The sequence below is a fragment of the Rhinoderma darwinii genome, chromosome 13 (assembly GCF_050947455.1).
Source record: "Rhinoderma darwinii isolate aRhiDar2 chromosome 13, aRhiDar2.hap1, whole genome shotgun sequence".
Classification (NCBI taxonomy): Eukaryota; Metazoa; Chordata; class Amphibia; order Anura; family Rhinodermatidae; genus Rhinoderma; species Rhinoderma darwinii.
The window spans coordinates 53,375,999-53,401,950 of record NC_134699.1 but is presented as its reverse complement, the minus strand read 5'-3'; the positions used below and the strand labels follow the sequence as shown (position 1 = coordinate 53,401,950).

Genomic DNA, 25,952 nt, shown 5'->3' with positions numbered 1-25,952 from the left:
ACTCTTCATCATGTGACCGGCCCCGCTGTACTCTATGTAATCGATGTACTACTGCTACTGCACGGGGAGTACAACGGGGATGGTCACATGACGAAGAGTCGTGTTCTCATGAAGGAAGGCTGTGCAACTAGACTTCCGGTACACCACCAGCGCTATTAAAATCTCATGATCAGCACAACAGGGGAACAGAATGTATATTAGTGAATGTACTCACATACTGCAGGGAGTACACTGCTAACAATTCTCGATCCCCACATAACCCCTTTAATAGGGTATTTTTTTTTGTTTCTTTTAAATCAGAGAGGCCCTTTAATATGTATAAAATGATTTCTGAATCCTGTTACAAAATCACCAGTCAAGGCCTAGCATGAGTGGTAACAATTGTAAAAGTTTTTCACAAAGTTAGAAATATTTTAAAAGTTCGTTTTTAATTTGCTACATTTTGTACTTAATTCAATTTATGTCACCAGTGTCCGCTATTAAAAATGAGCGAGCAGGAGTTTGTCTATCTGGATCCAGAACATAATAAAAGACAAATGATAATATCTACTGCCGCAGATTTTGAAGGGCTTTTACAGAAATCATTTTAAGCATCTTACAATGTAGCCTTTAACCCACAAAACTTTTCATGGCACATCCTTGTAACTGGATAAAATCTATAAATGACATTTCTCTCTTTTAATATAGATCGAAATGACAGTGTTGGTATCCTGTTCTTTCATTTTTTTGCAAAATTGAATGCCATTTGAAAGTATCACAGTAGGTGATAGTCCTGAAAGGGTCGAGTCAATTTAATTCTACATTCTAATAAAAAAAAAATATCTTTGAATCTAAGTTTCATATTAAATGTAAGTAATACATGTCCAAAGAATATCTGATACAGATGAGCAAATTGATCCATTAGGTTAGATATCACTGACAGATTCCCCTGGCAGCCGCTTATCTCCCGCCGGAACAATTGATCGGGCATGTTGAAATCCAACATGCCGATCCTTATTCCTACCGGCATCTGCTGTCAGGGTAAATGTGGAAAACCCCCATATGGATTAGATAGTCGGACGGTTGGTTCAGCAAACTTTCATCTAAGGCTTCGTTCACATCTGCGTCAGGGCTCCATTCTGGCGTTCCGTCTGAGATTTTCATCAGAACGGAGCCCTGACTGAAACAAACGGAAACCATAGATTTCCGTTTGCATCACCATTGATTTCAATGGTGATGGATCCGTTGCAAATCGTTTCCGTTTGTCAACGTTGTGCAAGGGTTCCGTCGTTTTGTGGAATGAATAGCGCAGTCGACTAAGGTATTGATTCCGTCAAAACAACGGAACCCTTTCACAACGGTGACAAACGGAAATGATTTGCACCGGATCCATCACCATTGAAATCAATGGTGATACAAATGGAAACCTAAGATTTCTGTTTGTTTCAGTTTGGATTCCTTTCATGAGTTCCCCTGACGGAAATCTCCGAAGGAACCCATGAGTGGAGCCCTGATGCAGATGTGAACGAAGCCTAACGTGTATGGCTGTCTTTAGGAATTTGCTTTATGAGCAGGAGAAAAATATATAAAATTGTAAATCACACAAGGTAAAGTGCCTAGTAGATATGCACAGATCAGAACAAAAGTGAAGATAGCTTAAAAACTAATATTATTCCTTAAAGGGATTGAGCTATAAGAAAAACCCCTGTTTATATTTCCTATTAGGTCATATAAACGTCATCGCGAGGGGGAGGGGGCATCCAAAACAGCTGACTCTACCTGTCCGTGCATCACATGATCAGCCATTCATTTTAATGGCTGACATGTTAATTCTACGTATACAGCCTTTTTAAGTCCCTCCACGTTTCCCTAATACTTTTATTAGCATCATCAGGGGACATAGGAAGTATATCGGGAACATTAATGCTAGATATGAGTTTGCCAGGATACTAGAGGCAAATAATTTCAATAGTTTTGAAAATCTCCAAGCAGTCACCAATACTGGTTAATATTTTCAGTTTTTATTCTATGAATTGCATTTTATTTGGTAATGTTTTATTATGCATTCATAGCATACGGCAGTTGTGAGGGGCTCCACCTGCTTTGTACAGACTGAAGAGAAGAGTGGTGTTCCTCTAAAATTAACTATTGTATGAATCTTTGAAAGTAGGAAACCACTCTTAAGTAAAAATAGGAAACGGCTTGGACGAGGTCTCTGAGAAACGTCATATGGAGCTTTCGGCAGAATAAAGCGTACTTGTTGGAGATACCTACATTAAACCTCCCAACTGTCCTGGATCCAGTGGCACAGTACCGGAAGATGGGCGCTGTTCCACTGTTATGGGACGTTTGCCGCATGTCTGGTTTCCAACTGTATCTGCATACTCAGGACATTAATACTGTTGAATTTAATGGTGGAATCTGCTCCACCATTTCATCTTAGAGCCCAGCCGTCGGGAGTTCTGCACCTGCCTGCAACCAATCGCAGACTGCACAGGCCAGATGAGGCTCTACTCCATTCGAAGGATCAGGTTAGTATTAATTTTATTACTTTAAAGGGCACTAAAGCTTGGAAATGCAGTAAGAGGGCATCATTACTGTGTCAGGCACTAACGGGGCTTCATTACTGTATGAGGGGGACTAAGGGGGGCACTAAAGGGGCACTTAAAGGGGAATCATTGTGATGGGCACTTAGGGGGCATTATCACTGTGTGGGGACACAGTTATTGTGTGCTGTACAAAGGCACTCTACAACTGTGTGGGGCACTGAAGGCACTATTATGTTTTTCAGGGGGAACGTATCGCTGTGTTGGGGCACAAGGGCACTATGAAAGTGTGTGGGACACCAATGGGCACTTTCACTGTGTGAGGGCACTATTACTGTGTTCTGCACCAAGGATTTCACTATTTTAGTTTTTTTGGGGTACAAAGGGAACACTATTACTGTGTTGGTAGACTATTATTGTATAGGAACAGTATTACAGTGGAGTGGCACTAATACTGCATGGGGCACTATTACTATGTGTGGCACAATGAGGGCACTATCATTGTATGTGGGCACTAATATTGTGTGTGGCACAAGGCAGGCACTATTTGTGTGTAGCACAATGGTGGGCACTAATTTTCTGTGGGGCACAAAGGGGCATTATTACTGTGTGGGGCACAAAGAGGGGCAATATTACTGTGTCGGGGGCACTATTACCTTGTGAAACACCATCTGTTTGCCACTATTATAAATTAAAAAACTCTGTGTGCCTTCAATCCTAAAAATTAACGGGCAGCAATGCTGTTTTAGCGCTGCATCACCTACACGGTTTTTCCTGCACAGTGACACTAGACTGAGCGGAATTGGGCATGTGCATGGACAGTGATTGGGTGGGGTAAGAGGCGTGGCTTACTATCAAAAATTCACCAGTCCCTCTTTCTATTCTTGGAAAGTTGGGACGTATGTCTTCATATTGATTTCTTCAAACTCTTTGTTGAGAGACTGAGATGGTAACTTTATGGCCTCAGCCAACGCTTAAATATGGACATATGAATATGGATAATGTGGACATACTTGTAACTTTGGCCAGTAATAGTCTGAAGTGTTGCCTGATTTATAGGTGATAAGTTATGGACATGTCTACAAAGCTGAGGCAAGTTTTAAAATCTCGAATTTTGTTATTTCATAGGCACCAGTCAGGGGCGTAGCTGTGGAAGGTTAGGGCTGTCGGAGCATTTGTTTCGGGTGCTGGAGGTTGCCCACAGGTGCTGTATGCTGGAGGTTGCCTTCATTGGCCACGGCATTAACATATAAGACAAAGTCAGCAAACTGGATCTTTATTCGGATGAAGGAAAGCTACCACTCCGGCTGCAGTGTTTATTGTTTTATTGTTTCTCTGAGTTCTTCACAAGCTGGAGTTATTTTATCTCTCCAAGTGTCTGCAGAACTGCCATGGTGGTTACAAGGTAGTACCGAAGATCAGGGCCAGACTTAGGATAGATGGCGCCCCACTCAATTTTCTTTTGGCACCACACCCATCATAAAAAAAATGCCCCATAAAATAGTATAATTCCCCCCACAGTAGAATGCCCTTTATAGTGCCCCCACCCAGTATAAAGCCTCCTTTAGTGCCCCCCACACAGCATAATGTCCCCTAAGTGCCCTCACACAGTTTATTGCCCCCACACTGTATAATGCCACTTTAGTGCCCCCATACAGTATAATGCCCCCATAGCTGCACCATATAGTATACTAATAATAATATTTAATAATACAATATATAATACAATAAACCCTTTAAGGACACAGTATTTTGTCCTCTAAGAGTGCCACACACAGCATATTGCCCCCTGTAGTGCCCCTACACAATATAATGTCCCCTTAGTGGCCCTCCACACAGTATAATGTCTCCCTCCCCTATGTGCCACACACAGCCCCCCTTGTAGATAGTGCCCCCTGTAGATTGTCATACAGCCCCCTGTAGATAGTAAGACCCCCACCTCCCCCTTGAAGACAGTGCCATACAGCGCCCCACCTCCCCCTTGTAGATAGTGCCATACAGCCCCCACCTCCCCCTTGTAGATAGTGCCATTCAGCCTCTCTTGTAGATAGTGCCATACAGCCCCCCAAACAAATAAAACAAACAAATTGTACTCACTTAGGCCCCGTTCCTGTAATGAACGGAGCTGCTCCATAACAGGATCCTTGCATAGGCCGGTGTGATCCAGTGACATCATCACGCCAGCCTGCACAGGGATCCTGTCCCTGCGCATGGTAGGCTGCAGGCCTAGTAAATGGCAGAGCAGGGAGCAGTTGCTATGGCTCCTACAGCTGTAGTTACGCCACTGCAGAGAAGGAGCGCCCGGTCAGAAAGGCAGCTGCAGAGTCGCATGGTCCGGGCGCTTCAGAAACACAAGAAAGGTAAGGAAGCCAGCACAGCGCCCCCTTCCACCTGCTGAAGTGATGCGCCCTGTGCGATAAGAAACATCTAATTTGATCACACGGAAAACTATAATAGTTGTCTGGTGTGAAGACACAGCTGTAGACCACCAGATACTTTAATTATATTTCATTATGTCTGAATTTAGTAAAGTTCCTTTTTTCTTGAGTCATTTCTCTGGAACTTGGAGTTTGGTCTGACTGAGTGTGTAGATTAGGGGAAAACTGAATTTGTTTACATTCTTAGTCTATACTGCCTTATCATTTATACAAAATAATGTTCTGCTTTGGAAACTTGAATACAGAATGAAGATAAGGAAAAAAAGAAAGTACATGACCGTAAATAATAGATGATTTGGTAAAACATTTGAAATGTAAATTCCCTGCTCAATGACTAATGGACAAGAGCTCTAGGCAAAAGCCTTTAGTGCCAGAAGGGAAACCACTGTGCCTCTGCATCATTTTTCTAATTCAATTTTTAAAGCTTAATTCTTATTTTTTTAAACATTTTATTCAGAGGACTACTCAATCGGGAGAATTTCAGAATAGAGAAGTAGAAAAAATGTGAAGGACAACTAGAACTGTTGCTATAGAAAAAAAGGGCCCCCTACTCTGGTCACAAAAATGGCTTTGACAAATATGATTAAGGTCCTTTTTCAACTTTTAAGTCAGCAGGGAGAAAAAAACAAGAATAATTGGCACTGCTGACATCATTGGACTGGAGGCCGAATGTATCATATAATTGTTTTTGCAGGCTACGCGTTTCAGTTCTGTACCGGCCGTATTGTTACATGAACTCAATACAATATATTTGTTCAGTTGTTTGCAGTTCATTGGATCTACCATACAAAACCTGCACTTAAACAAAGATCCAATGTTGTTAATAGTTTTTCGAAGGACAATGTTTCTAGTACATAATTGTGACTTCAAGAACACCTATAAAAGCTACACCAGCCACCACTTCCAATAGATTCCTCAAACTGAGACAAAGCAAATTTTATTATAAACCTTCCGGGCTTACAACTAAAAAGCCTGAATGAGACAATAAAATTCACCTTCAAGGCTGGGTTCTCACATTGCGGTTTAAATGTGTTGCTTGCTCTAAATCACATCAAAACTATGCATCTCTGCCACGATTATATGAAAATCGTGACACAATAGTGCGGTTTTGCCGAGATTTATTCTGAAAAAGGGATCTAAGCCATGACGTGAGAACCCAGCCGAATGGGTTCAATTTCCTAAACAGTTTTTTGGCCACTTTTGACCATACTGTTTTAAGCATTTATTATATGACTATTACTATACATTTGTATCTTTGTTCCTTAAAGGGTTGTCTGGGAATGGGGTGGGTTTTTCATACTGATGACCTATCCATAGGATAGGTCATCAGTATATGATCGGTGGGGGTCCGGCACCCGGACCACAAACCGATCAGTTGTTCCGGCTGTTTTCGGCACCATAAGTTATGCAGTGGTCGGTGCCGGAAACAGATGTGAATAGGAGCAGAGCTGCAGCAACGCCAATTTACAGTGGCTGGGACTGTAATACGCACAGAAAATCTGCCGCATTTCCGTCTCGTGTGTAAGGTGCCTAACTTTTAATTACCATAGCAACTTTCTTGGTCCCTGATACTTTCTTTTTTCTTCTATCATTCTTCTATCATTGCGCCTAGAGCAAAAGGACCAGGAATGTTACTAAAGTGGTCAATTCCACTTTAGTAACATTCTTGGTCCTTTTGCTGTGTTAGCTTTTTGGGTACTCAGTATGTTTGACAGTAGTGCCATATTTTTGGCACACTTCAGCCTCCTTAGCGCTAAGAAATGCATCCTATAACCATTACAACGTCAATACATTTAACTGCATTTACGGCTATCATTCTTTTTATTCATTATTCTGAGTACACATCCATGTCATTCATTATGTATGTATTTTTATTCATTATTTATTAATTGATATTAATTGCTATCCATATTTTTGCTATATCCATGTGGGTATTATGATGATCTGCATCCGCTATTGAAATGTACATTGTATCAATTCCCTGTTTTTATTTATTTATTTATTTACACATTTATTGTTTCTATTTCTTTGATCATTTCATTAATAATAATAATAATAATAATCTTTGTATCTGCACACACTGTTTTGTAATATATCTGATGTGTTTGTATTTAACATCACACATGATACAGTTCATGTTCATTACTTATAATTGCTGTCCGTGTCAATTTGGGTAATCACACTAATTAATCATGTCTTTAACTTTTCTGCATTTATTCCGTATAGTGTCTATGTAATGTTAAGACTTAAAGTAGCGACACCAATACTGTGCTGAAACGCGTAGCCTAAAATAGAAATTATTATACGATACATTTAGCCTCCAGTCCCTTAATATCAGCAGCGCACATTGTCACTGGTTTACTTCTCCTGACTAACTCATCTCCACTACGGCTGTGTCTGTTCACTGACTCCTTTCAAGGAGGAGCAACAGCTCACCACAATTTTTTTGTTTGCAACATTGTGCCTGTCATAGCGATACCAATATAGGTGAGCATAATACCACTCGCCTGGTGTGATCCCCTGTCCTTTTCCTAATTTTTGGAAATATTTGCACTATGAGGCACCATATATTTTTCTCTTTTCTCTAGATTGCACCTTCAGCTGTAAAGTAATCCTAAAAACAGTATCTATACATCCCAACTCTCAACTATTGCAATGAGGAACATCTCATGTAGCACACACAGTGCGGCAACATCTTTTAAATATTAAGCAATGCCTCTAACCCTGCCCAATCCCCTCCATACACACCAAGTTCCTTCTGTGAACCTAAGCAGTAATAGTGTCTTCCTTTGGGTAACAAACAGTAATAGTGCTCCTTGTGCCCCACACATTTTCATAGTGCATGCTTTGTATGGTACAAAGCAATAGAAGAAATACACAGTAAGAATACCACCTTAGTGCCCCGTCACAGTAATTATGCCCTCTTAGTGCCCCCACGCAGTATCATACCCCAGCCGGTTCTCCCCAGTCCTCCTGAACTGGCTGTTAGAATGACCCAGTCTTCCCTGAACTTCGTTGTATCCCTGTCCTTAGATCCACAGATACAATTGAGAAGTCTAACTGGCACCTGCAGGAGCAAGGGTACCTTAGGTTCCCTGCTCCACCAACCGTCCAATTTCTATGATGCAGTCACTCAGCCGGAGCAGGCCTGGTCCAAAGAGACCAGGCCTGCATCGCTGGAAGACTATGTGGGAACGGGAACAGGTGAGTAAATAATGTTTATTTGTTTTAAAGGAATTGTATGTGGCACTATCTACAGGGGGACAGTGTGTGTGGCTCATTCTAGAAGGACACCGTGTAAGTGACATTATCTACATGGGGACAGTGTGTGTGCCACTATCTACAGGGGGAATAGAGTGTGACACTATCTACAGGGGGAACAGAGTGTGTGCCACTATCTAGAGTGGGCACTGTGTGTGGCACTATCTACAGAGACTATGTGTGACAATATCTACAAAGGGTCCAGTGTGTGGCACTATCTACTGGAGGCATCATGTGCGGCACTATTTACAGTATGTGGAACTATCTACAGAGGCCACAAAGTGTGACATTATCTACAGGGGGCATAGTGTGTGGCACTATCTACAGGGGACACTATGTGTGGCACTATGTACAGGGGAAAAGTGTGGCATTATTTACAGTGGATATTGGGTGTGTCAATATTTACATAGGGCACAGTGTGTGGCACTATCTACAGGAGGCACGGTGTGAGGTACTATTTAAAGGGGGCAAAGTGTGTGGCACTATATGCAGGGGGCACAGTGTGTGGCACAATGTATAGGGGGTTCTGTGTGTGGCACTATCTACAATGGGCACAGTGTTGCACTATCTAAAGGAGGTATTGTGTGTGGCACTGTCTAGAGAGGGCCCAGTGTGTGGCACTATCTACAGGGGGCACTGTGTGTGGCATTATCTACAGTGGGCATTGTGTGTGTCACTATGTGTGGCACTATCTACAGGGGGCACTGTTTTTAGGGGCACTGTGTGTCTGTGGCATTTTATTTTCAGGGTACACCATCTGTGACAAAATTCTATTCGGGGAACAGTGTACTGTTCTTTTGTATTTAAGGTCGGAGTGTGTGGCAGTATGAGGAGTTTGTGTTAGTTTATAGGTGCGGACGTGCTGAAAAAGTGAGGAGCCACAGACATCTGGGCAACAAACTCCTCAGAGGCAAGGTGTATCTGATAGAAGTCATCATGCCGGACTAAACCAAAAGGAGAACAAAAAGGAAAGTGAGCTACTCCAGTCAGAGAAGGCGTCACATGTGAGCCATTGAATGTCATTGTTTTTTCTCCCTGACTGCGTTGTATCAGTACTGTATTCACTTGTGTAATCTGCAGTGAGATGACGGATGGTATAATTGTTTTTATTTTAAACAACTCCAAACATTTCCTAAACATTGTTCAGGCCTTACTGGGAGCTGTAGTTTTACATGGTACAAATTTAAATGGCATGGGTTAACCATGTATTGAGCTTGGTTCTGGTACTATATTAATGTACTTCTTGGTTTAGGGGCTTAGAAAGCATTCTAGAACTCTTGCCTAGCACTATATCCTGGCTGAGATATTTTGACTGCTTTGTCAAACATCTTTGAGCAGGCTGCAATCAGTATGCTATCTTTACTCTTAAAAGCGTCAGGTATTGTTGCAATTTTTAAGGAACTCTAGGAATCCTGTCAACTAAACACACCATAAATAAAAATCACTTCTCTGGCCTTGGCTCCTGACTGATTGCTCCTAGACATTTAATTATACATTACATAGTTACATCGTTTGTACAGTTGAAAAAAATACACATGTCCATCAAGTTCAACCAAGAGACGGGAAAAGGAAAGGGAAGAATTTCTACACATAGGAGCTAATGTTTTTTTGTTTTAGGAAATTATCTTTGCTTTTTTTAAAGCCATCTACTGTCTCTGCTATGACGGCTCCTGCGGTGACTATTCCATAGATTCACAGTTCTCACAGTAAAGAAGACTTGTCGCCTCTGCAGGTTAAACCTTTTTTTCTCCAAACGGAGGGAGTGCCCCCCTTGTTTTTTGAGGGGGTTTTACATGGAACAGGATTTCACCATATTTTTTGTATGTGCCATTCATATATTTATATAAGTTAATCATGTCCCCCCTTAGTCGTCTTTTTTCAAGGCTAAATAGGTTTAGTTCTTTTAATCTTTCCTCATAACTTAGATTCTCCATGCCCCTAATTAGCTTTGTTGCTCTTCTTTGTATTTTTTCCAACTCCGGGGCATCCTTTCTATGAACTGGAGCCCGGAACTGAACTACGTATTCTAGATGAGGCCTCACTAATGCTTTGTAAAGTGGTAATATTACATCCCTGTCCCGCGAGTCCATGCCTCTTTTAATACACGACAATATCTTGCTGGCCTTTGAAGCAGCTGATTGACACTGCATGCTGTTATTGAGTTTATGATTTACAAGTACACCCAGATCCTTCTCAACAAGTGAATCCGCCAGTGTAGCTCCCCCTAGGACATATGATGCATGCAGGTTGTTGGTACCCAGGTGCATAACTTTACATTTATCTACATTAAACTTAATTTGCCAAGTGGACGCCCAAACACTTAGTTTGTTTAAATCAGCTTGCAATTTATGAACATCTTCCATAGACTGAACATTACTACAGAGCTTGGTGTCACCTGCAAAAATATAAATAGTGCTATTAATCCCATCCTCTATATCATTAATAAATAAGTTGAATAATAGTGGTTGATTAACTGGAGAACCCCTTTAACAACATGGAGGGACCACACTAATTTCCCATTAATACAAGAGATCATGATACTTCATAAGCTTCTTACCTGCATTCTAGTAATGTAGATGGGTTTGTTCATAATGATCCAACTTGCTGTCTCATAACAGGGTGGGATAGTCATTGACCCATCATATGTAATGAAACTAGAGGTCTCCGGATAAAGCTCTTCAATATTTAGCCCCTGTAGTAAATAGGCATCATCTGAGGATATATTGTAAAGAAAACACATTTAGTAACAAAATGTTAAAGTGTGGAAAATCGTGCAGATATGTATATAGAGCAATTTTAAAGGCTATGTACACCTTTAAAATCTATTTTTTTTTTGTTTTTTTTTAAATCAAAATGTCTATCTTGAGCTTAGATAATTGGTAACAGCTCGATCCTGCATGTCAGAGACACACAGGGCCCGCTGACTCTGAACCCGTCAGTCCCGCTGACCTGATGGACACAGGTTTCAGCACTTGATACAACTACTCTGTAAACAGGATGTCATGCCCATGGCTGCGGTCCGTTAGGCTCACTCACCTCCTGACAGCCGCAGCCATGGATCTGTGAGCGCTGGCACCCATCTCTCACTTCCGCTTCTTCCAGCTGGGTCCCGTAGGGTGCGCCTGAGTTAAGAGCCATATTAGACCATGAGCACCCTGGACTATAATAAGGGGCCACGTCCCTTCCTGCCTTGCCTAAGCTTTTTTTTTTTTAACAATTTTTTTATTTAGTTTCTTCAAGTTATTCAAAACCATACAACAAATACGGGCACGCAGAACCTGAGCTTTGTTGTCGTTACCCTAGTTTGTCTCTGCAAATGGTCTCCTTGTGTCTTTCAGTTCCCAGTGTTTCCCGTACCTGCTACCTGTATCCTGTATCCCATGCGAGTCGTGCTGTGCCGTATACCATGCCTGTCCTGTTACGCCACGCCTGGTGTCCGCTTGCTGCCAAAGTCTCTTCCGAGCCTGCCTTGCTGCTGTCCGAAGCTACTTCAGGTACACCTATATGCACTATAGACTTTGACCTGTGTCCTGTTGGCCAGCTGCCATACCGTCAAGGCGGTACGACCCAGTGGGTCCACGTACCCAACGTGACACAGGATACAAAGCAGCTGTATCTCAAAAAGTTAAAATATTTTTAAATAGAAAGTATTTAGAAAGTTGCACAAAACACACTGATAGACATTTTTATTACCCAAAAAAAAGTTTTCATAGCTGTACATAGCCTTTAACTGATCTATTAGAAAGAGTTACCTTACTTACTTTTATATGTTATTCTTGTTATGGTGTCCCTGTTAAGCATTCGATTAAGGAAGGGATTGGATGAATCTGTTACCTTAAGGATAAGAAAATAAATGTTATTAAAACATATGAAACAGATAACATTATTATGGTATTAACCCCTTAGTGACCAGCCTATTTTAGGCCTTAATGACCAAGCTATTTTTTTTCATTTTTCCATCTTCACATTCAAAGAGCTATAACTTTTTTTTATTTTGCTGTCGACATGGCTGTATGAGGACTTATTTTTTTGTGGGATGCGTTGTATCTTTGAATGGTATTATTTTGGAGTACATATAATTTTTTTTAAATTTACTTTTATTTAGTTTTTTTGGAGAGAATCAGAAAAAACAGCATATCTGCCATTGTTCTATACTTTTTACATTTACGCCGTTCACTGTGTGGCCTAAAAATAATATGTTACCTTTATTCTTTATTATGTATAGATTTTTTAGGTTTTACCCTTTTGAACTAAAATAATTTTTTTTTCAAAAGCCATAACTATTTTTTCGTTGACGTAGCAATATGTGGGTTTGTGTTAGATGATGTAATTTCCACTGGTACAATTTTTGGGTACCTAGGAGTTATTGATTAACTTTTAATATCTGTTTTTTGGGGGGCAATGGAAAAAATAGCAATTCTGCCATTGTTTTTTGCGTTTAGTTTTCACATAGACTCTTGTCTATGGGCTGCATCTGGTATTGCAGCTCAGTATGATCTAAGACCTGTGCACATCACATTTTTGCCTTTGTCGGAGGTATAGAACGGGAGGACATCCTAAGTATACCTCCAATGGAAGGCTGCAACGTATCTCACTTTATAGGTATACAATGCCATACGTTGCCCAAACCACCCTGGCAGAGCGCTAAGTGAATCAATGTAACCAAAATGGTCCTGACTTCTTAGTCCATATACAGACAGTGACATCAAGAGCTTTACTATGCCGGAGTCCCAGGCCAGAACGTCGGAAAGGACTCTGGCTCTGGAGAAGTCTTTCACATCACTTTCCATGGATGAACAGTGATGTCAGAAGCTACAACATCGGAGTCCCCTGGCCAGAGAGTCGGAAGCACCTTGGCCGGAGACTCCGAGCAGCGAGAAATTGCTCGCTTGTTGGTGACTGAATGTTTTATGATGGCGTAAAAATGACCGTTTGTCAGCGTTCTAGCCCGTCATGTAAACAGGCGTCTGCTAGTCATTAGAAGACGAGACAGGAGGAAAGACAACCAATCTCAAAAGTGATCAAAGTTACAAAAAAAACCTTTGATTATTGTTACATATAAATTCATGTCTTTCGAAAGTTAACTCGCTAAATGATCGATTGGTGCTTGTTTTGACCAATTCATCTTCATGAGCGTTAAATACTATATAACAGATCTGTAAAAAATGACTACTTCTATAGATTTAGACATATGCAAATTTGTACACATGGCAACAAGCCTTGAAATCCATTTTCTTTGCTGGGAACAGTTTTGATTATGTTATTCAGCGTTTTTGACCTTCCGTGAATAAAATTCTAATTATGCTAATGAAACCACAGTGAACAAATATACTCACTTTTATAAATATGGATATAACCACTAGACCATTTGGACTTTTTGCTGCTTCTGTTACGTTTGTGTACAACTCGTGATTATAGTGTATTAGTTGAACCTGTAACAGAAATAAGTATAGATAATTTCAAGGATCCATCATTAAAAGGGCAAATAACAACAAGATTGAAGCATATGTTGACATTATATTAGATGCTAGATAAACTGGCAGCATTTGGGAAGTACATGGCAGATGAAATTTAATGTTGATAAATGTACAGTAATGCACCTGGGCTGCAGGAAATGTATGGCTGCATATATATTTTAAAGTGTTATTTCCCATCTTATAAAGTGATGGCATATCCCTAGGATATGATCGGTAGAGGCCTGACCTCTGGGACTTCCACCGGTCCTGAAAGAGAAGGGGCTGCAGAGTGGATTTAGCGTTGTGGGCCCTTCCTAATTTTCCCTGCAGAGAGTTGTTTCTAACCACCCGGCTGTCACAGTATACAGACAAGTTTGGGTCAATAAGGGTATGTGCACACGATAACTGCATTTACGTCTGAAATTACGGAGCTGTTTTCAGGAGAAAACAGCTCCTGAATTTCAGACGTAATTGCTCGTACTCGCGTTTTGCGGGGCGTCCATTACGGACATAATTTGGAGCTGTTCTTCATTGGATTCAATGAAAAACGGCTCCAATTACGTCCCAAGAAGTGTCCTGCACTTCTTTGACGAGGCTGTTATTTTACGCGCCGTCTTTTGACAGCGACGAGTAAAATTACAGGTCGTCGGCACAGTACATCGGCAAACCCATTGAAATGAATGGGCTGATGTTTGCCGACGTATTGGAGCCGTGTTTTCAGGTGTAATTCGAGGTGTAAAACGCCTCCACTACGCCTGAAAATAGGTCGTGTGAACCCAGCCTTACTATAAATTATAAATGTATACCACTTTTTAATGATCTATTATGCATTCTTAGGTGTTAGGAAATGTTCGTCACTTTTAGGTTGTCATGACTACTAGCCAAGCTTTTGGGTGTCACTGGTTTGAGATGCAGAGCCAATCTTTTTTCTCTGACTGCAACCTATCAGGGCCAAGGGTGGAGTATTTGAGTCTGTTCAGTTTTTTCATTGTTGCTTGTGATTTTCTTGTGAATGCATGTGTCTGATCAAGCTCCTGGTTACACCCTGAATTACCTTGACTACTTGGACTCTTTGAACTGGACTTCAGCTTTGTCTTTGGATTTACCCTCTACTCACTGATTTCGATATTCTGCACACAGCTGGTTTCAACCTCTGCAGCTCCTGGTATTCTTCTGTTTTGCGATTTGGACTATGTCTCTCCTGGTTTGAACTCTGCTTGTTTATTACCCCTCTGGCTTGCTTATTACCCCTTTGGGTGTATTTGCTTCTGGTGCACAGAATTCTGTGGTTAACTATTGGATTCTGACTACAAGCAGTCTACTCTGTAGTCAGGTTCAGGGGAAACTATCCTTCGACTCCCCAGGAAACAGACTGTTTTATCTTGTATTCAATCCTGCAACTGAATATGTCACACAGCAGGCTGCAGTGACTGAGAAGAACCATCTCAGCAGCAGCAGGGAGAAAGTGAAGACTGGGGAGACATTACAGCCTAGAATAGTGAGATCTCACTTAGGAGGGAAGAGGTGGTGAGTGTAGTATGTACCACAATGCAGGTTGCTGTGACAATGATCACACAGCAGGAGCAGCTATCCCGCAAAAGTAGAATTAAAAGCAACTAAACCAATAAAAAAAACAACAAAATTTAATGCATCTTTAAAAACCGCTCAGTCATTCTATTACCTATCCAAAAATAAAATCGAGTATCTTTGTAATACATTCTTTTTCCCCATTTTTTTTCTCACATAAGGTTCTTTTTTTTTCTTTACTCAATGAAAATTAGAAATACTACTTTGCTAGCTGAAAATCAATACAAGCAGGCCAGCTGATACTAAAACATTTTATTATAGCTTTGTTTTTATTAAAATTGTGACTTGTGTGAATACCTAGGGCATTCTGGATCATGAGCTCATGAATACTCGATGCTCATAAATATTAACAATTATTTGCAATGGGTATATATTTGTTAATAAAAAAGGCTAGAGGGGATAGTCAGGTGTTAATAAGTCAATTAAGTACACAATCCACGCACAGAAGACACTATTAAGCAGAAAAATAAATATTAGATGCATAATAAAAAAAATGCATCCATCAACAAAGGTTTGCTGATAGTTTCCAGGCAGCAAAAAGGATTTTCATACATTGAGCAAAGATAAACTGAAAAATAAGTAAAACCGCAAAGGAAAACATATAAGAAAAGAAGATATTTAACAGATTTGCTAGGTTTTATGTTTTCTTACTATAAAGCCATTGATAATCAATGGAGGAGCTTCATCGTAAAGACTATGTAAACCTTTGATCGCCATTTTTTTTATAAAAATGACAGTCAGTGTGATTAGTGCAACTTTATAATTTGTTTTTATTAAAAATTATTTTTATTTTTTGAGATACAGCAGCTCTGTATTCTCTATAGAGAGCAGCTGTATCGTTTGCTAAATCCTGTTCCCATCAAGACCGCGGGATTTAGTGAAAGCGGGTCCCTCGTGTCTTTGATACGCAGGATCCACCTGGTATCTATCACATCTAAGTTCATAACACAGGTGGATCCTGCGCGGACACCGTCGGGTCCATGGGACTGACAGATTCAGGTCTTAGCAAACGATACAGCTGCTTTGTATACAGAATACAGAGCAGCTGTATCTCAAAAAGTAAAAATATTTTTTAATAAAAACTAATAATAAAGTTGCACCAATCACACTGACTGACCTATTTATATACATATTGTAAACATACCTTCTGTCTTCCTTATATTGTTCTGGCAGCAATTTTGATATACAAAACTGCTGACTGATTCCCTTTAAATATTGTTGCTTTTGAAAACCTGAAGAAAGAAGCCTTACCTCCCCAGAAAATGCTTGCCCATTTAGAAGGTGTTCTGAGCCTTGACCATCCTCGCTGCCAAAATGTAACCGTATTTCTTCTAAACGATTACTGTATGTTAGTGGTCCACCAGATATATTTACTAGATGCTCCTTGTCCAGTCGCAGTGACACATGTCTTCCTGTATTGTACATTGTACCGCTCACCTAGAAAGAATAAGAGAAATCCTTTAAAAAGCACTTTTATACAGAACAGGGGTTAAATTATTTTAAATTATATTCATTTAATTATAATACACACACCACCTATTTATTTTTCTATTTCTTTTTTTTACATGATTATGGAGACAGCCATCTTGTTTGATTGTGCTGCAACAAAAGCTGCAAATCTTTGCTTTACAGCAGAAACCTCGACATTAGAAAACGTAATCAGAATAAGTCGTAGCGACTTCTATGGGAGAGTGTTGTGGGCATACTCTGTAACATCACTGAACTGTTCCCGGCCCTTAAAACGTAACATTTATTAAATATATATATAAAAAAAAAAATGAATAAAAACATTAGACAAACAATTAGGTCCAAATAAAGCCAAAGCCACAGCTCAATCAGTCAAAAAGTACAAGGATGCAAAAAAGATCTTAATAGCCAGGCTTATTACAGAGCCAGATGCGCCGATGTACATGGCAGATAGCCACAAGACCAGGTTGTCTTCAGCCCATTGGCTGTAGGTTCAGCCAAAAGTATGGGAAACCCTGACAGACGAAAAGTGAAGTATATGTCATGTGGCCTTTACTAAAGGCCGTGATTGGCTAGATACAAGGCCTGTAATGATGGAGTACATATCAGAGTTTTCAACTCTTGTAGTGCTGGTTGGGATTTACACCTAGGACACCGCTTCCAGAAATAGGGAGGGAAGCATAACGGGACACACTTTCATGGTGACGTTTAACACAGACATCCCATTTTATAGATTTTTACCTTTTTAAAAAAGTAAAATGTAGGTATTATAAGTATAATAACGCAAACTCCTGCTAGAAAGAATGGGTAACAGTCATCAATAAAAAATGGACTCAAATATGACAATTAATATGATCATAGTGTGCTATGGCCAGAGGATAGACGAAGAGAGCCGTCCCTATGGTCAAGTATCGAAATGGTGCTATTACGCACCAATACCTATAGTGTCAGTGTGGTAAACCACAATATCAACACGGTTGGTCTAGGCAAGGAGGGTCTTAACTGCAAGAGGCAGCCATAAGTAAGCATATCATTAAAACACCGGTGTCTAGGCAGAGGTGCCTTCTTACAAAAAGCAGCCATAGGTGTCACTGAAATCCAAAGACTTTTTAAAATGATGAATCCATTTAGGTATTTTGCAAAGAATTCTCTATTCCCAGTCATTCTGCCAGGGTGACAGTATTATTAATTCGATAGCAGCAAAATGTAATACATGAGGATTACCCCAATGTCTCTAATGTATCGGACGGGCAATGGGAGGATCTCTTTTATGTTCGATGTTGGTAATGTGTTCGCCTACGCCGATAAAACTCTCTACAAATCTTGCCTATATAGTCGAGAGGGCAAGAACATTTGCATACATAGATCACTCCTCTTTACAATTGGAGTCACATATCTGGAATTACTCTTTGATAACCGCACATTCAATTCCTCTAGTCAACTGAATAGATTGGCATGTTATTTTACCACTAAACATCTCTATTATCTTATGATCAAGCCATGTACCATGGGCCCTGGGACAAGGTATAGTGACTGTCCACGGATTATCACGTATACTTCTTCCAGTTGTAAATGTAATACTAGTATGATCTAACCGCACATTATGGGCAAACACAAATTTTTCCAGTGTACACAATACAAGTCTTAAGGCCCTTTTACAAGGGCCAATGATCAGGGCAATGGAGCGTTCATATGAATGGAAACGCTCGTTCATCAGCTGATTGTATAATTTATGTAGCAGAAAATATTATCGTTGACAGCAGGACATCTTCTTGTGTAAACAGGGAGATGTGCTGCCGACATGATGGTAATGCATGGGGACGAGCGATCAAGGATCAAACGAGCACTGATCAACAAGCTGTCTTGTTGATTGGGGCTCATTAGTACGGCAAAAATTGGCCAGTGTTAAAGGACTCTTAGACTATTGTGAGTGGCCGGTGTCAAAACTGCACTAATTTTTTATCTCCTTTTTAGAAATCGATATTGACATTGACAATTAAACATCCTTTTAAAAAAAATTAACAATTTTTTATTTTAATGGTAGGCAATATTCTGACAATAGATTCCCTTAAAGCAGACTCCTGAGATCCAACAAGCTACATTTCAGACTACAGGTAAAAAAGCATCCTGTTTTACAGCCTACAATAAAAATGACTGTTATCCCGTCATCACTTTTATGGGGTACTGACGGAATTACAGTTCTGTTCCACTGCCTGAATCAAGATAAGCAGCCTTCATGCTGACACCAGCAGAGAGAAGAGCGTAGGCAGCTGATGCAGAACCGAGTGAAGGGGCAGTCATATCTGTGGAGGTTTGATGAAGTCATCGACCATCCCTAGTTGTTGACTCGACTATTAAGTATGCCCTTTCATGCTATGAAGAGGGATTGGAGAGAAATTTCTTCGAGGGCTTCTCCCCGGGATGTAAAGAGAATTAGAAACAATAAGTAATATAAAAAGGGAAACTTTTCATACGCATTTACAAAAATAGTTCAAATTACGTTTCATACAGCAGCAAAACTTGCCCCTACAGAAGTATTATTAAATTTACCCCATGTGATGACTATCTACTTGTAATAATTTTTCCTTATTTTATTTTCCTTAATTGCTCTAATGTTTTACTATAATAATTCATAGAAAAAAAATCAGCATTTTAGTGAGTAATATACTGTAATGTAGTTTACAGCATGGAAAACCAGTATGGGCAATCAGATTGTGGGAGTCATTATATCTGATGATTACTCTTTATGGTCCCATAAAAGCCAAAGATTATGAGGCTATTTTCCAGTATTAGGTGCATCCTATGGTGCATGCGCCAGTCCCTCATGGAATATAAAGAGAAATTGATTGTGAATCACACACCAACCGTTCATAAAAAATGACTCAAAAGTAACATGTCGAGTGCACTTTAAATGCATTACTGAGGCAATTTAATCAAGTTCAAAAACATATTGACATAGTTTCACATCAGCTTATATTTTAAAGTTTTATATCAGTATAATATGGATTTAAAGAAACACCCCAAGCAAAACTGATATACTGTGTTATGCCTAATGCAGGGCCTGAAGAAGCGGAGCTTGACACAGGGTTCTTGTGTTTTTTTAATCCGTTTATCATGCCCCACTCATGGAGGCGCTGCACAAGACATAAAAGAGTGTATCAGTTTTTTCCAAAGTGTTCCTTTAGGTTACGAGGCCATGGCTAAAAGTCAAAACCGACTAGACATGTAAAGAAATGTCATGCTTGAAGTGAAAAAAAAAAAGAGGAAGGCAATACTACTAGGGTAGATAGAGTTAGGAACAGTACCGGCACAACACAATGTTCGGGTATGATGTCAGTTATTTCCCCATGGCTGCTAGCTCCTGGAGTATGAACTAGGTGTATGGATCCCACATCACTGGAGTAATCACGGTAGCAAAATAGAAAGAAAAAAAATTGTCTCTGGGGGTTCTGCCGTATCGTATCGGGAGTGAGACAAATGAAACCTCGGTCTCCTTATGCAAGGATTTTTTATTCAGTGGATTGCTACGCGTTACGACCTTGTACCTTCATCAGGATTTAGATAGAAAAGCAAACGACCCGGTTTCTATACACATATAGATCACTGTTGAATTACTGTTGAAAAACGAGGGTAAGGGGTGGTACAAGGGGAGAGGGAATTGCATAACTAGTACTGAATATATTACCAATAAGTTACAATCTTGATTCCTAAAAATGTTTAAAAGAACAGTTTTTTATGGTTACCTAAAACCAAAATAATAATAATACCGATAAAATATTAAAAAACAAATGCAATGTATGTCTAAATACACTGAGTGCATCATGAAGGTATCAGAAGTGCATCATAAGGCAGGCATAGGCATAATTTATAAACATGAACATGAGGTTCTTTGTTAACATTTTGATCAAACTGTATAAGCCCACTTGCCACTTCACGGCGACCTCTTTCAAAGTGGGTCCCTACTCTATTGGTTTCAGCACCGCATGGCGGCAACCGCCACCTCAGCACCGCTCCTGCAGATGGAGCAACCCAGGGGCCCAAAAGCACCCATGCTATCAGACTGTGCCGAGCCTCCTTGGCTCTGGGCCACGTCCCCCCACAAGTGCAGCACTAGAGCAACAGATGCCGCACCACAACATGTGAACAGATGGAATAAGCCCACCTTACCATGCGCCCCCAGTGGCCAACTGAGAGCACAAGCAAGAGCAGAAACACTTATGGGGTCATTCCTGAATTAAAATCAGCAGTTTTTTTTGCAAATGTGTGGAGTGCTGGTGCCAAGTAAAACAAAAAAATGGAGGAGGATAGACTATACAATATCAGCATTGTGAGAAACTAGACATGGACCACACAATCCACAATATATACGTTGATCTTAGCCGCAGGACATAATTTATAAACTTGAACATGAGGTTCTTTGTTAACATTTTGATCAAACAGTATAAACCCACTTGCCACTTCACGGTGACCTCTTTCAAAGTGGGTCCCTACTCTATCGGTTGCAGCAACTCATGGCGGCCACCTCATGTTCATGTTTATAAATTATGCCTAGCGGCTCAGATCAACGTTTATATTGTGGATTGTGCGGTCCATGTCTAGTTTCTCACAATGCTGATTTAGCGTTATTTGGTTGTCTAGGTACCGAAGCCAAGGAGGTTCAAAAGATCTTCTCAACAAAGATCTCCTGTGTTGCGCTCTAGAAATTAAAAGAGCGTTAGCAACCTCATGGCTACGGGTGCTGACCTGGTGCAAATAATACGATCTAAAACTGTTCTCAAATAAAAAACACTTCATGAGTAACTTTATTACAGGCTTCAATTCCGGCAGCTCTTTGTGCTGAACACTCTACATAAACATTCGAAAATTGTATTGGATTTTCCAAGTTTCAATGTCTGAGCCCAGATAGGCTAAATGAAACAATTGAGAATATGTGAATACATACGTACTACATCCTTTGTGGCAACAATAAACAAAATCCCCCTTTTCTGATAAAAAAAATCTTACCCAAACACATTAATAACGACACAAAACCAAAACCAAAAATTAGTTCTAACCCTCTATCAAGCCCTGAATAAAATGAAACCGTTTATGTTAGGAAATGTTTCCAACAACTCACCGTTTCGTAGAAAAATATTCTTTCGACACCCTGAGAAGTCACACTCACAGAACACTTACTGACTACAAGATCATTTTGCGATAACTGAGCCCAACCAAAGCTTTTCTTCACTCCTTTTAAATTGAGAAGAGTTTTAGATCCTATTATTTACACCAGGTCGTTTATACCAGTGTCAGGTAGCTGCTGCCAAGGCAAATAAGATCATTGGAATCATGCACATGATGTGAACCGAGTTTTAACCTTATAAATTGCTAGTCAGACACCAATTTGAATATTGTGTATGATGTTGTGCAGCTGTGTATATTGAACTTTTCATATATTTGATCCAGGGATTTTTGCCCCATAAAATTAGGACAATTGGCAATTACATAATAGGGATTGTTTTTTGCTTTCTTTTGGGTTAACTCTGCATAATAGGTTAATTACATTAATTTATGTTTGTTTTCTTTGCCTGATTGACTATATAAATAAGAATATTTACATTCACTGACTGCAAGCATAAATCTTGACGATTTCAAACACAAAATTCTATCAGGAGTTTGTATACTTTATAGTTGAAATAAGCTTTATTTATATATGTATAAACGTAATAATTGTGTGATGGTGGCGCAAAGCATATTTGTTTTTTTCATCAGGCATGATATCGACATGCAAGTAAAATAGGATAAATGTTGGCCAAAATATTGGTTGAGTAATGACATTCCCATTAATGGTTTTGGCCCAGGATGTAAACAGTTGCCAGCACCTGGCTTTGTTTATCTCTGTGGGAAACAATAAGATTGGGCAAGTAAAGGTCCATTTTCACCGGCCAATAAGGGCTGTGAAAATGAGCGCCGATCAACAGAACTTAATTAAAACCACAGAAAAGGCCATACTCACAGATTAGGTGGTGGGTAAAATACCCGTTCCAAACAGGACGCAACCAGGTCAGAGAATGCTGTTGATGGGAAGTGCCCAGGTGTGTTTAAATAATGATAGCCACTCCCACTAACCTTGAGGGGAGTGGTGTGTTGGGCATGGAAGTAAATGTGTAATAATAATAAATAAATAATAAAGTACTGTGTATAGTGCACATGTGAGGTATAGGGGACATGACTAAGTGTAGTGTGTAGAAATCAGGGCTGTGAGTGAAACAAAAAAAGTGAGTGTAGAGTGTAAAACATGGAGGCATAGTGTTTGGATAGTGAGGCACAACATATATCGCCGAATAGCAGCCTATTTATAACGCCCATACTGTAAGAGAGCGGGCTGCCCTGCATGCAGTGCCAAACATCCGCACACCAGGCTATCCCAGCATCATAAGACCCGGGCGCGTCCTGAAAAAAAGTATGTACAATGTAAGTAACCATGAAAAAACATGGGGTATTAGTTGTTGTTTTGGCCAAAAAAACGCAAGCTCGCAATCCACGTCACGGATCCCCACACTTGCGAGTCCCTACCTAGAACTTCTGAATGGTATAAAAATGCATTATAATTCATTCGATCTAAAAACTCACCTAAGACCACCGAAAATTGTTGTGAAACGAGTGATTTCGGGTTTTAAGTAATAATATTTTAACAGCATCTACATTGCAATAAGATGAAAAATCCATTTACCAAGTCCATTAACGTTGCATTTCTTACATTAAAGATACAATCCTATAAGTTTTATAACAACTTGATTTTCATTAAACTTTATGTAGAAGTACAATTTTATTATTGTAGACATCATTCCTGCTGCAAATTATATTACTTTATAAAAGCTATACTTAAATTTTTCATGCGACAGCCATTATGTTGTTTAAAAACTGGTGTGTTTGCATATTGAATGTTGTACTTTATAGAGATTGAATTGGAAGATATTTCGAGATAATAACAATGTTTGAGCTCAGCAGAATGACTGGAGTCTGCAGAGTCCCGTAATGCAAACATTAAGAAGACAACATCTCAAGAACTCAGGTTCAAATAATTTGAAAATAATGTAAAAAGTATTCACCTACATTAAACTTTTCCATGTTTTATTGTGTAACACCATTAAATTATAGTGAATCTAATTAGGCTTCCTGACACAGAAGCAAAATTTTTAACCCCTTGGATACACAGACAATTTTCATTTTTTTATCGTTTTATTCTAAGAGCCGTAACTGTTTGATTTTTCTGTCAACATAGCTGTATGTGGGCTTGTTTTTTGCAGGACGAGTTGTAGTTTTTAATGGTACCATAATTGGATTGTAATATAAGGGTTGTGGGGGAGCATTTCCAACCGTTATATGGACACTAACTCTTCAAACTATTTATGCTAATCCCCCTGTTGTCAAGCAAAATCCATCTCTAGTTACAGAACAAAGGATACTAACTACACAAAGAGGGTGTGTTGCTCTTCGCAGCCTTCCCATAGAAGTATATGAAGAGTAGAGGGGAGAGCAAAAGGAGGGAGCAGAAAAAGAAAGAGACAGACACGTTTCCCATAGAAGTCTATGAAGAGGGAAGGGCGGAGCAGAGACAGACACACAGACACTGCCAATAGATATTTTTGGAGAGAAGAGGGAGGAGCAGGAGGAGGTAGAAAAAAGAAAAAAAAGACAAAGACACGCTGCCCATAGAAGTCTGTGGAGAGGGGAGGAGGGAATAGGAGCAGAGAAAGACAAACAGGCACACAGATACTGCCAATATAAGTCTATGGAGAGGGGAGTAGGAAAAGGGAGTAGGAGAAGAGAGAGAGACACAGATGCTGCTGCCCATAGAAGTCCATGGAGAGTTGAGGTTGGATTAGGAGGAGGGAGCAAGGAGACACACACACACACACACACACACACACACACACACACACACACACACACACACACACACACACACACACACATGCACATGCACACGCTGACAATAGAAGTCTATGGAGAGGGGGATCAGGAAGAGGAAGCGGGGAGATAAAGAAACAGTCCATCTGCTCATAGAAGTCTATATAGCAGGAAGCAGGAGGAAAAAGCAGGAGCAGAGAGATAGAGACACAGACAAGCTGTCCATAGAAGTCCATGGAGAGTGGAAGAGGGATCAGGAACAGAGTGAAACAGACACACTGCCCATAAAAGTCTATGGAGAAGGAAGAAGAGGGCAGGAGCATAGAGAGACACACACACACACACACACACACACACACACACACACACACACACACACACACACACACACAGACACTTCTATCAGAAGTCTATGGAAAGGAGAAAGGAGAGCAGGAGTAGAGAGAGAAAGACATAGACACTTCCAATAGAAGTCTATGGATTGGGGAGCAGGAGGAAGGAGAGAGAGAGACACACACACACACACACACACACACACACACACACACAGGCACGCTGCCAATAGAAGTCTACGGAGAGGGGAGGAGGGAGCAGAAGCAGAGAGAGAGAGAAACAGACACTGCCAATAGAAGTCTATGGAGAGGGAAGGGGAGGAGCAGGAGGAGAGAGCAGCGAGAGTGAAAAGTCATAGGCTGCTGGTAAAGGCCCTTTTACACGGGCCATTGATCGGGTGAACGAGCAAATTGGGGCAAACGCTCGTTCATCGACTGATCGCATATTTTATCCAGCCCAAAAATGGTCGCTAGTCTGCAGCATATCTCCCTGTATAAAAAAGTAGATGTGCTGCTGACATGATGCAAATGCACAGGAACAAATGATTGTAGCAATGATTGTTTGCTCTCATATTAAACGTTCATTGCTCCATTTGAAGGGAGCAAATTAGCCCCGATTGACAAGCCGTATTATTCATCAGCGCTTTAAAGTTGGTAAACACGGGTGATATCTGCCCGTGTAAAACACCTCAAGATTTATATGTCACCCCAGTGCTGGATTCTCAGCTACACTATTTATTACTGCAGAATAATCTCCTCCATGCTGCTGTAGCTTCTTCATGGGATAGATAGAGATAGGAGAGAAGGAGTCTCCTCTTCTATGTGTACAGTGTATAGCAGACATGACAGCAATTAGTTTTCACCTACTAGCTCAGAAAAAACGGAGAATTTAAATAAAGAGGCTGCAGGAGGGGAAATCTGCTAACAAAATGCACTATAAGTGAAATAATGGCCAGAAATATTGTTATTTCTCATGTACACATATATATTATT

At 40.2% G+C, this 25,952-nt stretch overlaps 1 protein-coding gene across 2 annotated transcripts in view; it reads right to left on the bottom strand.

The window, feature by feature from the left end:
- Positions 1–25,952, bottom strand: part of CA10 (carbonic anhydrase 10) — a 179,601-nt gene that overhangs the window by 16,177 nt on the left and 137,472 nt on the right. For both annotated transcript variants that reach the window (XM_075845439.1, XM_075845440.1), the window contains 4 exons: positions 16,519–16,704; positions 13,561–13,656; positions 11,986–12,058; positions 10,782–10,936 (listed from right to left, as the gene is read on the bottom strand). In XM_075845439.1, coding sequence (XP_075701554.1) covers positions 10,782–10,936; positions 11,986–12,058; positions 13,561–13,656; positions 16,519–16,704 — 510 coding nt within the window. The remainder of the gene's footprint in view (positions 1–10,781; positions 10,937–11,985; positions 12,059–13,560; positions 13,657–16,518; positions 16,705–25,952) is intronic.